At 42.5% G+C, this 14,888-nt stretch overlaps 4 protein-coding genes across 4 annotated transcripts; 3 read left to right on the forward strand and 1 right to left on the reverse strand.

Moving 5' to 3' along the window:
- Positions 1-1,194: 1,194 nt before the first annotated feature.
- Positions 1,195-5,193, forward strand: LOC121596262 (lipopolysaccharide-induced tumor necrosis factor-alpha factor homolog). The gene is made up of 4 exons (XM_041921050.1): positions 1,195-1,367; positions 1,795-2,089; positions 2,189-2,324; positions 4,540-5,193. The coding sequence occupies exons 2-4, from the start codon at positions 1,846-1,848 to the stop codon at positions 4,640-4,642; spliced, it is 483 nt and encodes a 160-aa protein (XP_041776984.1). The 5' UTR covers positions 1,195-1,367; positions 1,795-1,845; the 3' UTR covers positions 4,643-5,193.
- Positions 5,194-6,946: 1,753 nt separating this feature from the next.
- On the reverse strand, positions 6,947-8,398 carry LOC121596263 (lipopolysaccharide-induced tumor necrosis factor-alpha factor homolog). Its single transcript, XM_041921051.1, has 3 exons — positions 8,170-8,398; positions 7,955-8,095; positions 6,947-7,631 (listed from the first exon to the last, which is right to left on the reverse strand). The coding sequence occupies exons 1-3, from the start codon at positions 8,171-8,173 to the stop codon at positions 7,381-7,383; spliced, it is 396 nt and encodes a 131-aa protein (XP_041776985.1). The 5' UTR covers positions 8,174-8,398; the 3' UTR covers positions 6,947-7,380.
- A 1,521-nt stretch (positions 8,399-9,919) lies between these two features.
- Positions 9,920-10,658, forward strand: LOC121596264 (lipopolysaccharide-induced tumor necrosis factor-alpha factor homolog). Its single transcript, XM_041921052.1, has 2 exons — positions 9,920-10,031; positions 10,142-10,658. Exons 1-2 carry the CDS (start codon positions 10,028-10,030, stop codon positions 10,384-10,386), a joined length of 249 nt encoding a protein of 82 aa, XP_041776986.1. The 5' UTR covers positions 9,920-10,027; the 3' UTR covers positions 10,387-10,658.
- A 1,268-nt stretch (positions 10,659-11,926) lies between these two features.
- Positions 11,927-12,810, forward strand: LOC121596508 (lipopolysaccharide-induced tumor necrosis factor-alpha factor homolog). The gene is made up of 2 exons (XM_041921538.1): positions 11,927-12,224; positions 12,309-12,810. Exons 1-2 carry the CDS (start codon positions 12,200-12,202, stop codon positions 12,575-12,577), a joined length of 294 nt encoding a protein of 97 aa, XP_041777472.1. The 5' UTR covers positions 11,927-12,199; the 3' UTR covers positions 12,578-12,810.
- Positions 12,811-14,888: the final 2,078 nt, after the last annotated feature.

Raw genomic sequence — 14,888 nt, forward strand, 5'->3', positions numbered from 1 at the left:
CGGGAACAGGCAAAGCTTGCACCGCACATTAACACGAAACCTTCGCAGCCCCAATTACCAAACGGATGGCAACGGGCTAGGCAAGAGCCTAGGTGAGGTTTGATGTGTGAAAAGCTCCACCCTGGTGAACGTCACCACCACGTACCCACCATTTTCTCTTCCCTTCTTCCGCCACACTCACACACGCACACGTGCCAAAAAGTCCCGGATCGGAAAGAAAAGGGGACAACCATCATATCGAAATGACACCACAAGAGGGGTCCCACCAGTATTGATTAGATCCACGCCAACAGGTACTCTAATAGCGTCATCCGCAACTTGAAGTGCGGCTATCACACTGAAACCCTTTTATCACACCACTTGGCAGCCATTGCATTGTTTCATTGTGAAATGTGTTTTACTTGTATTTTCATTTCTTCTTTTTTTGTTTTACAATTGGTAACAGATAATAGGTGAGTAATGGTTGTGCTTGCGCTTGAGTCATGCAGACGTCCCGCTTACACCACCACCAGGCAGTAGCTGATATGATGATGATGATGATGATGGAATTTGAATACAGCAATGTGTGGTGTGGCATTAGTGAATTAGTTTTTAAAATGTGTATGCCCGTTTGCCCGTCCATTGTCTGCGACGCATTACGCAATGTGGGACAATTTTGAGACGATTCTTGGCCAGCAAAAAAGCATCCTGTTTTCGATTAGTTTTATGTCTGCTGCTCACAATCAAAACATTGGAAGCCGTTTCGGTTAATTTCTAGAAACCAATATCAATTCTTGATTTATGCAAAACTCCAAACAGCCACGCAACGTCTGAATGAATTATCAATGTCATTGATCTAAAATTGAATATTTTTTGGTCCGACTTGAATTAAGAAAAGAAAAACGGCTGATTCAGAACTCTGATCAAATGAGTGAACTTCCACATCAAAGTGTAACATTCCTATGAAGATGATTACTTCAAAATTAGATCAACGGTTTCTTCGCACTGCACCAGCAACAGGAACCAAACTGAACAAACAAAAAACGGCAAGGGGTTTCCATACGACTTCCGAGCCCCCCCCAAGCTGAGCGACCAGCAGCCGATGTCGCATGGTGGAGCATAAAACTACCACATTGTTAGAATTGACCATACACACATACACACAACAGCGAGCCACCGCCATCATCATCATCAGGTACCGGCTGACGGCGGACGGCTTTATCGCGGCTGCTCAGTGAGCAACGAACTTTCGTACGCGCAACACGCATCCCGCCCCGTGTTGTGTGCGTCGCTGGAAGAGGAACAGGAAATCGAAATAATCAAAAACATCGCACAAACAGTTTGCCACAGAGTGCAATTGCAAGGCGAGGATCAGATAACAAAAACAGGTACGGTTTGTCGTTGAAGCTGGTACCACCTTTTGCGGACTTGCAGACTTGTGCCAGGTTGTAGAATGTGGGCCAGGAATGGGTGCAGAAAACCTGAAACGAAAAGGGAAAGTGATCGCACAGAAACCGGTGCCCCCGGTGAGTGATCCCGTGGTCGCGAGGCGGCGAGAAGATCAGCACGATCGCACGATCGAGTTTTGCAAACGGAAAACGGAGTGAAAGTGCCCGAGAGTGTGCTTGTGTGTGTGTGTATCGGTCGTTGCTGGGTGCCAGTTGTGATTTGAAGCTGTTTTCCGCTTAATTTTAGTGTCTCAGTTGCTCCTTTAATTCTGATTGTGACTCGTACCGTGGAAGTGTACTTTTAAGTTGAACTTTTCCTTTTATTTGTGACCATATTCTTATCGTGTCTGTTCGTTATGTTTTCCAGTTTAAAAAGTTACACCAGTTGAATAACCACTCAAAACACACACTCTCCAAAATGAACCCCGGTGGTAAGGGATCCGGCCCGGAAGGGTTTCAAACGCAGCCGCTAAACCAACTACCGTACCCTGCCCAATCACCGCCCTACCCGGGCCAGGTGCCGGCAGCAACGGCCGGTGGTGGCTATCCGCATGCCACGACCAACGCACCAAACTATGCGCATCCACCACCGCCGCCACCGTACGATGCCAACTCGAACGTAATCCCACCGGCACAGACTGCAGCGACGACTTATGTTCAAGGTAGACGACGACACACACGGTGGTCTCGACGGTCAACTCAACAACTCTTTATAATAACACAATATGGTTCTTTCCCCCTTCCCAAAAAAAAAAACACAGTCGTAACGCGACCTCAGGTAGGGCCCGATCCGGCCTCGATGGTGTGTCCCTCCTGTACCAAGCACGTGATCACCCGGCTGGACTATGAAACCTCGACCAAAACGCACATCGCGGCCGGTTTGCTCTGTTTGTTCATGTAAGTTTCGAGTGAAGGGGCATGACAAATGACCGTGGGTTGGGGCTTATAGTTTTATGATCCCCCCGTTGGAGTAATCTGCGCTGGAAGTAAGCAATACGGCTTTGAGCAATTGTACCCATCGTAAGATAAGGGTCTGTAAGATACTAACAATTTCCTGGAACTCTGATAACATCAAAATCTAGTAAGATAGAGGCTTCCATAGCTTACTTATTTCTGCTACAAAGCATTCCCCCAATATCCCAACATTGATCTTCGAACGATCTTTTACCGCTGGCTGTGTCGTTGAACTAGCCCGTTCTTGAGCAAGCTTAAGCCGCTACGTCCGAGCTGTCTGGTTCAGTTTCGCCTTCGGCTAACACCTTAAGTCGAACCGGATCTTAAGGGAGAAGAATGTTGCTACGGAGGGGGAGGGAGTGATCGAAGAACAAGAAGAACACCGCACCGCACACAACATTAAGAATCAACTGTGATCGTGCGAACATTGGACATGGTTCTGCCAGTCTGCTTCTCACGTTCGTTCACGTTTGGAAAGGGAGACACTTCTTTTTTGTCGGTTTGTTGGTCACACACTTATGACTGGCTACAGGTGTCTTGTCTGGCAGACGGAACGACGACATCGGAAGATGAAATCCGGTTTTGTGTTTTAGGAGATAGTTGTATAGCTGGAGGTAATGGGTTTGCATAATTTTGAGCCACGACGATCGGAAAGAGTCAAATTCTCTCTTCGATCTGTTTGTTCGAGTTTGTATCTAATTCTATACAATTTCGATGCCCGTACTGGTATATTATCGTGCTTGTTATTATTTAAGCAAAGCAGTCACAGCACCACCAGAACCCACCAGAAGTGTCCAAATGGCAAATATTTGCGGCCATCGGCGGCGTCGAAATCCCCCACCAGAAATGAGTTCATGCAGCGCGCAACTGTTGAACCAAGATAAATAAAGTGCTCTCAAAGCACTCGAGGTTAGAAAAAGGGTGGCGGCACACACTAGTTTCCTGTTATCTTCCTGCATACAAACACACTCAGTCAAGTGTTGCATATTGCACATTCACGAGGTTGTTAGCTGTGTAGCCGCAGGTATAGCAAGCAACTCGTTCAAGTGTTCGTCGGTTTTGTCAAACAGCACACCAGAAATTGCTCGGTGAGCAGTTAAATGTTCATTTTAAGCGTTTTTTTCTCCTTCTTTTCACTATATTTTCATTGTCACGTTTCCGATTGTTGGGGAAGTACGCTGTAAAATAAATCGTAATGAAACGTATTTTTCGACGAATCTTTCTAACGCTTACTTCAACGTTAACCATCAACGCGAACAGTCTGTTGTTATCTTATCTTGTTTGCAAAAGCTCCCCTCGTTTTCACTACTTTTTACCCGGCCCCGGGTGGCCCCCTTTTGGTAGCAAATTAAGGTATGTGACAACGCTCGACTTTAGAGGTCAGTTAGAGATTCAAACAACGGCAGAAATGCTCTTCGCATTTGTTCCACCACCGCTATTTGTTACCACGCGTCGGCCGCCTCAACTTACCAACGGAAAGATAACAAATTCCCCATTTTACTACCCCATCGCACCGACCAAACAAAATACCATTACCGATGCCAACAGGTGGGGTGGGGTGGGATAGGGTGAAGAAAAAAAAACTGTTAAGAAAGCCTCATTAGAGCCCCCAATCGTTTCCAATCGCTCATATTGCACCATTTGCGCGCACCATCGTTATTGTTGTGTGTGAGGTTTGATTGATGGACGGCGCGGGAGTACATGATGAATGGTCGGGAGGAAGAAGAAGAAGAAGGGGCAGAAAATGGAGTCTACCACCCGTTGACAGGGCGAACCACATTATCGATGAAGCTAAATTAATCCAATCCTGAGGACTGTTTATTTTTCCGTTTTCCCCATCAATAAGCATGATGGTGGTCCCTGAAAAAGTGCCGAAAAAGAATTGCATCTGCTTGTTAGAAGAGTGATTTTTGTTATTTCTATTAAAATGATTTATTAGAAGTAGCAGAAATGACTCATGACCTTCCTAAGCACTTATTATATTTATTAGTTTGCATGTGTTTTACAATTGAAAGTAATGAGTAATTTTCTTATAATGATATAAAAATGCTTGAAAAACAATGCCAAAGTGTACACATGAGATGTAGATAAAGTATAGAAATATTTAAAAACATTATAAAAATAAAACAAATTTATAATATTTGCTTTCCTTTTTCAGCTGTTGGCCATGCTTCTGGATCCCGTACGTGATCGATTCGTGCAAGAACGCCAACCACTACTGCCCGAACTGTGGGGCGTACATTGGCACATACCGTGGCTAAGGCGTAGTCCCTAACCTTACCGACCATGTGAAGATATACACACACACACACACCGCCAGTCAGACCGATCACCACCCTCGTTCAAGATGCGCGCACCGTCTGCTACGTGTTGCCCATGGTCACCAAAAATTATTATTATTATTATGATAATCCACAACATGTACGTGTGTGTGTGTGCGAGACTATTGTGATGTAATGATCATTCCCACCCCTTTTGTTTCTTAAACCCGTCGTTCAGCATGGGACGCAAAACGGCAGGGAAGCTGCTGTGAAATGCGTGAAGGAAGAGGGAATATGCGGGAAGACGGTAAAAAAATTTAGGAGAAAAAAGAAAGTGCCTGCAACAGAAAGCATATTTGTAAGAAGTAGGTAGGATAAGGACCGCAAAAGAGAAAGAGAGAAGAGAGTATGTGAACAGTGAAAACGATAGCTTTGTCAAGACGACTGTTATTACTTTTATTATTATTATTATTATGTATTGAACATTGTTGTTGATTTCGTCGTACGCTGAAAATTGCATAATAAATGTATTTACATTATCAACACTTCAACCGGTGGCTTATGGCACGTACTCATTATGAATTCACCTCTAATAGAAGCTAATGGATGAGCGAACGGTTGCGGTAATTTTTACAGCTGATGTACAATCAAACGTAATATTAGTTTAAGAAATGGGTGATTTTTTTATTTTCATTATTAGTTTTAGCAAAACTAACTGAACTGTTTTGAATTAAATCATTTTTTAGAACATACATAAGTTTTACGCTTTTAACCTGGAATTGAGGTTCAGACACGCAACAAAAGCGAAAAGCGGCAAGACTGATGATTGAATTGGGATTTTATACGCTTACTAACAATTTCTTGATCAAGCTAAACCTCAAGCCTTGATCAACAAAATAGTTGCGTGTTTGGTATAACCGCAGTCTGATGGCATCGAAGTAGCCATATTCCGGTTATCCTGGATAATCAGCCGTACCGGCGAACTCGTTCGACGAGAAACATTCGTCGCTCATGAGTGGACAGGGTTGTACTTCTAGGTTGGCCAGTACAAAATCTATACTGTTTTCTAATTTTTGATCTAGAGGGCTATGAAATGAGTGAAAATGAGCGTCGCGGCGAACGTTCCCAGGAACGAACGAGTTTGCTGCGGCTGAATGATTGGAAATCTGCTTATAACATGAAACAAGTGCTCGTAAGCGTGCCAACGAAAAAAGAAGAAACATAATTATTTAATAATAACTAAATGAGTAATTGATCAAATTACTTGCTGCTTAGTTTGTTTAGTTTTTGCTATTCTTATAATCGGCCGTATCGGGGTGGTCGTTCGTTCCCGGGAACGTTCGCCGCGACGCTCATTTTCATTCATTTCATTTTTTGCCCTCTTTGATCAAAAATTAGAAAACCGTCTCGGTTTTGTTCTGCCCAATCTAGTGGTACAATCCTGTCCACCCCGATACGGCCGAATGAGTTTGTAGTGCCATCTGGTTTTATTTTATTTAACTGTTTCATATTTCAAATTCAGCCGTACCGGCGAACTCGTTCGACGAGAAACATTTGTCGCTCATGAGTGGACAGTGGAATTTCAATGAAAATAGATACACAAAATTCTTGAAATTCCCAGCGACAAATTACGTTTAACAAAACTGTCGATGACTAACATACTTCAATGGGAAATAAAACAATAAATAAATACTCTGTTTATTCACCAAAATTTCAAATTTATTAGTAAAATTAAATGAAATTCATACGTTGCCTTCTTCAAACCGTTCTTCAAACACTGCGATATCGTTGCCTGCGGTGATCAGCTGTGCTCTCTGATCATTCTGCTTGCGCCGAAGCGACGTAACCGACAGAACCTTACAAATGTTGCGCATATGTGTGCAAGCTACCCGGTTATACCGATTGTTCCGCTTTTGTTATCAACTTTCTTCGTTATGTCTGTTCGTACGTACGCTTTCCAAAAACAAAAGCAAAATTCTACCACCCTGAAGCATGGATACAAATAACAAATGTTAATTATTTTACTTAAACCACATGGCTCAACCGAAAAACGGTGCTTTCGATTGCATGACACTTTGGTCAAAACATGTAAGGCCAATGAAATAGGATCGCTTCGTTTATTGCTACCAGATGTGGCGGACTGAACATCCTTTCGGGTAAGCACGACGGTATGTTTGAAGCGTACGACCGCTTCATTTTGTGTTATGTTATGGTTTAATATTGTTATGGTAAGTAGTTCAGTGTTAATTTTTTTTGATTATTTTTATTAGTACAAAATAGTAACTCGCTAGTACATTCGAACGATTAAAAGCAATTATAATGATTTTTATTTTGTGATTAATATGTGTTAATATAGCTAAATCAATATCGCCCTAACGAGGACCACGCCATCGCTCAATTGCCGATTTCTGCACTCACAATCGCAGCTTGTGGGGCGAAGTAACGAAAACTTGTATTTCGGGGCCAGCACTGGGCAGCAAAGCGTCCTGCGACTCGTCGATAAACGGCTCCCTATCTTATCTGCCAAACGGTGTCGCAATGTCGATTTGGTTTCGCGCGTTCCATTGACTCTAACTCTCCACACGATTCACGATTGCTGATAAGAAGCTGACCATTTACTAAACACACTCATACACACGCACACATAAACACTAGCAGTAGCAGAATGTAGACAGTTTTTTTAGACACGTACTAGTACTAGAACAATGAATCGATAGCCGGGTTGTCGTCCTTGCACTCTACTTCCGATACGTGCCAATGAACGAACCACAGTTCGGGCAGTAATGGTTCGCATCCCGGCAGGACGTGGAGCAGTACGGCACGAAGGCGCACGGCCAGCACAGGAACAGGCACAGCAGCCCGGCACACAGATGCGTCTTGGTGGTCGTTTCGTACTCCAGCCTCGTTACCACCGTCGCCCGGCAGGACGGACAGATGATGGTGGTCGGATCGGGGCCAACATTCGGGCTGGTAACGATCACGGTGGTCTCTGTTGTATTTAGGAAGCGAAGAGGAAAGAGATAATAAATAAAGTAAGTTAAAGTGGATCCAGCAAACTACTGCCCGAAAAAAGAGTACAGAAGTAACAACGCTAGACCGACAGGTCTGTGACCAGATCTGCACATCCCTGCCATGCCATCCCATCCCAGACAGGTTGCACGGGCCAGATCCAGGAGTTAGGGGTAACTCTTCAAAGCTGACATCAAACTATGCACAAATACACACATACGTACACCACCGCACACACACACACACACACACGATTGACGTCACCGGTACCAAAGGGAGAAGGGATGATGGTACGGAACTTACGCAACGATGGCGGTTCCTGGGTGTGCAAGTTAGCGGATTTGAACGGTTCGACCGTTGGCGCTTGCTGGTGGGGATAGGCAGCCGGCACGGGACGGGAGCTGATCTGATCGTACGACGGTGGATCGGTCGTACCCGTTCCGTCTTACGGATCGTTGTTGGAACGGACGTTAGTCAAGGGCAGAAAGAGCAGAGCAGGGCACTATTCCTTCACTTACCCATTATGTTGTAGCTTTCCCACGAAAATGCACGCACTCAATCGAAGCAGAAGTTCACCTCGCTGGCTGAATCACTGCCCTGGAGTAGTAGTATCGCGTCTGGACAGCTCCACTGACACCTCAACTGCCACAAATGAAATGGAATGGCACACTGACGGCGGCTCGATACACGATGGGGGTAGAAACCTGCCACCAAGCTGTATTGTCGCACTTGTCGTACTAAATTATGTACCAGCTTTGTGGCCTTTGAGGCTGCTTGGGCGAGGCACGAGAGGGGACGGGTGACGGAATAATCACCTTCCCCTTTCGATAAGAATGATAAGATTGCATGTTCCGGTGAGCTTTTTTTGCCGGGAGGGGGCACCCCCAAAAACACTTTGAAACTGGGCGGCTGGGTCCCGCGTATTTGCTCTGCACAACGGTGTGGTGGGGCAAATGATTCATTGATTTGCCGTGCCAAAGGCACGCATTCTAATACATATAACGTGTGTTGCAGGTGTGAGTGTTTGTTGCTGTAAAGCTACTGAAAATGATATTACTAGCTGGTGTTGCGAGGGAGCGAGGGTGATGGTTAAGGGAGCTACCCCAGTGCAACTGTTTTACCGGCTCAATTAAGGCGCTCTATACAGCTTTCGCGTGTGCACATGCAGATTCGCCTACTACTACTACTACTACCACTATAACACGCTCGGTTACATGCTAACGCTGGGACCGAACTGTTGACATTAAAGGTAATGCTAACCATTTGTATTCTGCTGCATTTCAATGTGACAAGATCTCAATAAATTTAGAGCAAGAATGTGTTTTTTTTCCAGGAATTGCATTCACAGTCATCGATTATTCTACTGTTGAGTTGCATCCAAGGCACTTCGAAAGCTTATAGAATACTGAGATTAAAATTAGAAGCATATTAATTTATTAGGCTGCTTAAATTAATTCTCAAAATAAGTATTCCTAAAAAACATTGAAATGAATCAAATTCAATTAGGAAAGGCATCTCACTCATACAATTTTATTAAAAATTAATTGGAGCGAATCGTAATCAATTACAGTGTTCCTCACACTTGTTATCATTTTGTCGATATTCCTTCGCTGAAGGACATGTCAAAATTCCAGCACATACCTCTTGCATGGACCCCCAAAAGCCTGTTCTATCAACAATACGCCCAAAAATAAACATTAAACGCTCGTTCTAAACCGAGCGAGCATGATTCATCGCCGGATGCGTTGTGAGTAATGGCACAATTTACTATGAGCACGCGAACACGCGTACAGAAATAATTCAACAAATCGTTGTATAACATTGAATGGAACACACTCCGTACGCTCCGTATTTTGATAGCGCTTATCGTCGTGTGAACTATCTTATTTCAACCGTGGAGAGATGAATCACCAGCATCTGTAAGGCTGTAGTAAAGCCGGTGTGCGTTGTGTGTGCGTGAGATGATCATCACACCAATTCGGTTGTACGATTGTTAAGAATGGTTGGGAATAACAAACAACTGAAAAACATTATTTTTGTTTATGTATTTTCCTTATTATGATAGTTAAAGAAACAATTGAAATTTACCGTTTTTTTTATTTCAAAGAAATGTTTTGACAAAATGTCGTCGTAGCTTTTATACTATAAGAGTCATTTCCTCATAATTGGTATTATACATTTAAGCAGCATTAAAATATTACAGAATGAACAAAATGAGTGTTTTTGCGAAGCTATGTTAGAGAGTACAGCGCCTCATGGGAGATAACAGCACCAACCTACGTTAACTCCCTCCGCTCAATATAACAGCCGTTGTTTACGGCCCAAACGACCTAGTAGTGGTACAGACACAGCCAAGTGAACAACGCAAGCACCGCAATGAGTAAGTACCGCGTCGACCACCAGCGCGTCGAGCTTTTTCTAGCCGCATCCATTTACCGGCTGGCATTGTTTACATGCCTCCCTCGCTTCTCCCACTACACCCCTTCGCAGCTACCATCATAGTGACGAACCCGCAGGTTGGCCCCGACCCAATGACGATCACCTGCCCGACCTGCCATGCAACGGTACGCACGAAAGTGAAGCACGAATCGACGACGTCCACTCACGCCTGCGCCCTGCTGCTGTGGATCGTCTGCTGGCCCTGCCTGTGCCTGCCGTACTGCTGCAACTCGTGCCGTGACGCGAATCACTACTGCCCAAGATGCAACACGTTCATTGGCTCGTACAAACATTGAAGGACATCCGACACCGGCACTGAGCTACGCAAACTGCGCAACTGCGTTCATCGCGTTTGCTTCACCAACCAGGCAGGCTAGAAGTGAAAACTGTGAGCTTTTGCTTAAACTTTGGGCTCTTTGTTTCTCGTTTTGGTTAAGAAAAAGTGTCTATTGTGTTATTAGGTTCATTACTGCCTGTGTTGTATGTATGATGTATAGTACATCTCATGTTGTGTTATTTATTTGATAATGGTGTAAAATAAATCAGGGAATATTCCATTAAACTCAAACCCGGGCGCAGTATCGTTATTATTTCGTTGCAAACATTCACAATTGTGGAACAATGACTTGGTGGCCAATCTTATCACGGCCTGTTCGATGTACATATTTGTCTATTTAATTAGTTCCTCGACAGATAACGGACAGACGTGCGTATTGCAGCGCATCGGAGAAGGTCTCCGCTAATATTCGATGACCAAATCCTTTTCTTATTCTGCTTTCGTTTTGAATTAGACATTTTAACGATCATTGAAAGCAATAAAAAATATATATTTCATTTAAAGCATTCTGTTGTACTTACAAAACCTACATTTACCAGTCCCAGAAATATGTCCAAAATCATTTTATTTATAAGTTTGTCATGTAAATTTTATTCGAGTGGCTGCTAATCTGCATGCGGTAAATATAAACGCTATTCAAATAATTCGTTTGTATTCGTTACGTTACGGAGTCTTCCTACACCAGTCCTCCAATTTTGTTTAAAATGCAAACAACGGTAGTCGATCAAGAAACGCTTCTTTTCTTCAAACCAGTTTTGCTATGGCATCTTCTATGTTCTTTACTGTTTAGAATGCAGTTCTTCAGTAGACTTTTATATTACCTAATTTTTAAACCATATAAAATAATTCATACACCTTCAGTACAACATATTTTGAATTATGTTTTTTTTTATGATTTTATATTTGCTCTGAGAATGTGTTCTATTTGATAATCATTAATGTGTGGCATCAAACTATCTGAGATTTACAATTTACAGCTAATCATTGTTCACTGATTGCTTAAGTATAGTTATTGAATATTTAAGAAATTTATTATACATAATTTGTATGTATATATTACATCAACAAAATGTAACCAATGATGTGACGGCCGTTTCCAGCGAAGAATGAGATCACTTCGTTCCGGGTCCACCGTGAGTCTAGCAAACTATTCTGAACAAACCGAAACACTTTAAAAGTGACGATCGAAGGAATTAACTGTCAACGAAATCGATTGTGCTAATGGTACTCTGAATGTACCACAAAGAAAGTACACTAAACAAAAACTACAAAAAACATAATTTCCTACTTGCCGCGTGTATCCCCAAAACCCTCGCTACCCTTTATTCGTTCGTTTATAATAATACAATGAAGCATACTGGGGTGTAAACAAACTCTGATTTAAATTACTTCGTGCAAGATCAACTCGTTCGTTCCCTTCTGTAGGCTTTGGTAGGACGCGCTGCAAACATCGATGAGAATGCGATCATTTTCTGCTGTCGATAGCACTTTACCATTTCTCCTCTTTCGGTTTCGTTCTGGCTGTGGACACAATGACGAGATTTTTTCTCGCTCTCGCCTTTACAGACATTTACACAGACGACCCTTTTGTTTTGTTCTCCACGAATGGCGTGTGGCATATGTTTTGAAAGCATGAATTCTAGCAGCGTATTACGACAATTCGTGCCTGGCTGCATCGTCAATTTTCTGCAGCGTTTCAGTTGTGCTGCGCCAGTCCAGCAGATTAGTGCTCTCATTCCTGTAATTCAGCATTTTGCTTTCATCAAAACCCTATGTCAGTCCCACTGGATAAGATGGGTGAGTTTTGTGGCGGAAAAGTGTCAAGTGTGAACAATCTTCCCTTTCAATGCAAAACAGTAATCGATACACGTTGCGTTCTAGATCCATCTCCACCATACGTTCCACCAACACGTGTCGTGTCGGCTACGACTGGTCCCGAACCGGCGCAGGTTGTGTGCCCATCGTGTCACGCCGAGATCGTTACCCAAACTGAGCAAGAGGCAAACACCAAAACGCACATCTATGCGCTGTTGCTGTGTTTGGCCTTGTGCTGGCCGTGCGTGTGCCTGCCGTACTGCTGTACCTCATGCCGGGACACTGTACACCGTTGCCCTCGCTGCAAATCGTTCATCGGTGTGTATCGGCGCTAAAGTTTCGGCGGTCGTCGGAAGTTTTCTATCATTGGTACCATTAAGTGCGATTAACAACCAGAACAAACACCTGCAGAAGCCGGTGCATCAACGCTAGAAAAGCTTTTTAGACAGCGTTTTAATCTTTAATTCATGTAATATGCAGCGGTTGTATAACATAACGTTAAAAAGAAGAGAAATGTGTTTCATTAACTGACAAAATATAATAAATAGTTCTTCACTTCAACACGGAAAATTTCGCCTACTGTTCGTGTTCATTCTACTGTTTATCAGAAATTTAAAATGAAACATATTCTTTATTACACTGTACAAATTCATTTGAGTTGATTTGAGCATCATTTTAATGATCGTTTATAAAAATGGCACTAGTGACCAAGATTTTTTTAAAGAAATTTTAGCGACCAAGAAATGGACGAACAGGATTTTTGCTATCAAGAATTTTGCGACCAATAATTTCCGACCAAGATTTTTGCGACCAAGATTTTTGCGACCAAGAATTTTGCGATTGTTGCAAGAATTTCAGCGATTCTCGGTTGCAATTTTTTCGCAAAAACTTCTGCGATTTTCGCCAAAAGTTTTGCGATTTTCGCGAAAACTTCTGCGATTTTCGAAAAAACTTCTGCAATTTTTGCAAAAACTTCTGCGAGCAATTTTTTTCAAAACTTTTGGCGAGTTTTTGCGAAAATCGCAAAACTTTTTGCGAAAATCGCAAAACTTTTTGCGAAAATTGCAGATATTTTTGCGAAAATCGCAGAAGTTTTTGCGAAAATCGCAGAAGTTTTTGCGAAAATCGCAAAAGTGTTTGCGAAAATCGCAAAAGTTTTTGCGAAAATAGCAGAAATTTTTGCGAAAATCACAGAAGTTTTTGCAAAAATCGCAGAAGTTTTTACGAAAATCACAGGAGTTTTTGCGAAAATCGCAGAAGTTTTTGCGAAAATCGCAGAAGGTTTTGCAAAAATCGCAGAAGTTTTTGCGAAAATCGCAAAACTTTTTGCGAAAATCGCAGAAGTTTTTGCGAAAATCGCAGAAGTGTTTGCGAAAATCGCAGAAGTTTTTGCGAAAATCGCAGAAGAATCGGAGAAGTTTTTGCGAAAATCGCAAAAGTTTTTGCGAAAAACGAAGAAGTTGTTGCGAAAATCGCAGAAATTTTTGCGAAAATCTCAAAACTTTTTGCGAAAATCGCAGAAGTTTTTGCGAAAATCGCAGAAGATTTTGCGAAAATCGCAGAAGATTTTGCGAAAATCGCAGAAGTTTTTGCGAAAATCGCAGAAGATTTTGCGAAAATCGCAGAACTTTTTGAGAAAATCGCAGAAGTTGTTGCGAAAATCGCAGAAGTTCTTGCGAAAATCGCAGAAGTTTTTGCGAAATCGCAGAAGTTTTTGCGAAAATCGCAGAAGGTTTTGCGAAAATCGCAGAAGTGTTTGCGAAAATCGCAGAAGTTTTTGCGAAAATCGCAGAAGATTTTGCGAAAATCGCAGAAGATTTGCGAAAATCGCAGAAGTTTTTGCGAAAATCGCAGAAGATTTTGCGAAAATCGCAGAAGATTTTGCGAAAATCGCAGAAGTTTTTGCGAAAATCGCAGAACTTTTTGAGAAAATCGCAGAAGTTGTTGCGAAAATCGCAGAAGTTCTTGCGAAAATCGCAGAAGTTTTTGCGAAAATCGCAGAAGTTTTTGCGAAAATCGCAGAAGGTTTCGCGAAAATCGCAGAAGTGTTTGCGAAAATCGCAGAAGTTTTTGCGAAAATCGCAGAAGTTTTTGCGAAAATCGCAGAAGTTTTTGCGAAAATCGCAGAAGGTTTTGCGAAAATCGCAGAAGTTTTTGCGAAAATCGCAGAAGTTCTTGCGAAAATCGCAGAAGTTTTTGCGAAAATCGCAGAAGTTTTTGCGAAAATCGCAGAAGGTTTCGCGAAAATCGCATAAGTGTTTGCGAAAATCGCAGAAGTGTTTGCGAAAATCGCAGAAGTTTTTGCGAAAATCGCAGAAGTTTTTGCGAAAATCGCAGAAGTTTTTGCGAAAATCGCAAAACTTTTTGCGAAAATTGCAGAAATTTTTGTGAAAATCGCAAAACTTTTTGCGAAAATCGCAGAAGTTTTTGCAAAAATCGCAGAAATATTTGCAAAAATCGCAGAAGTTTTTTGCGAAAATCGCAGAAGTTTTTGCGAAAATCGCAGAAGTGTTTGCGAATGTCGCAGAAGTTTTTGCGAAAATCGCAGAAGTTTTTGCGAAAATCGCAGAAGATTTTGCGAAAATCGCAGAAGTTTTGGCGAAAATCGCAGAAGTTTTTGCGAAAATCGCAGAAGTTTTTGCGAAA

This window comes from Anopheles merus, chromosome 3R (genome assembly GCF_017562075.2).
Source record: "Anopheles merus strain MAF chromosome 3R, AmerM5.1, whole genome shotgun sequence".
NCBI classification, from domain to species: Eukaryota; Metazoa; Arthropoda; class Insecta; order Diptera; family Culicidae; genus Anopheles; species Anopheles merus.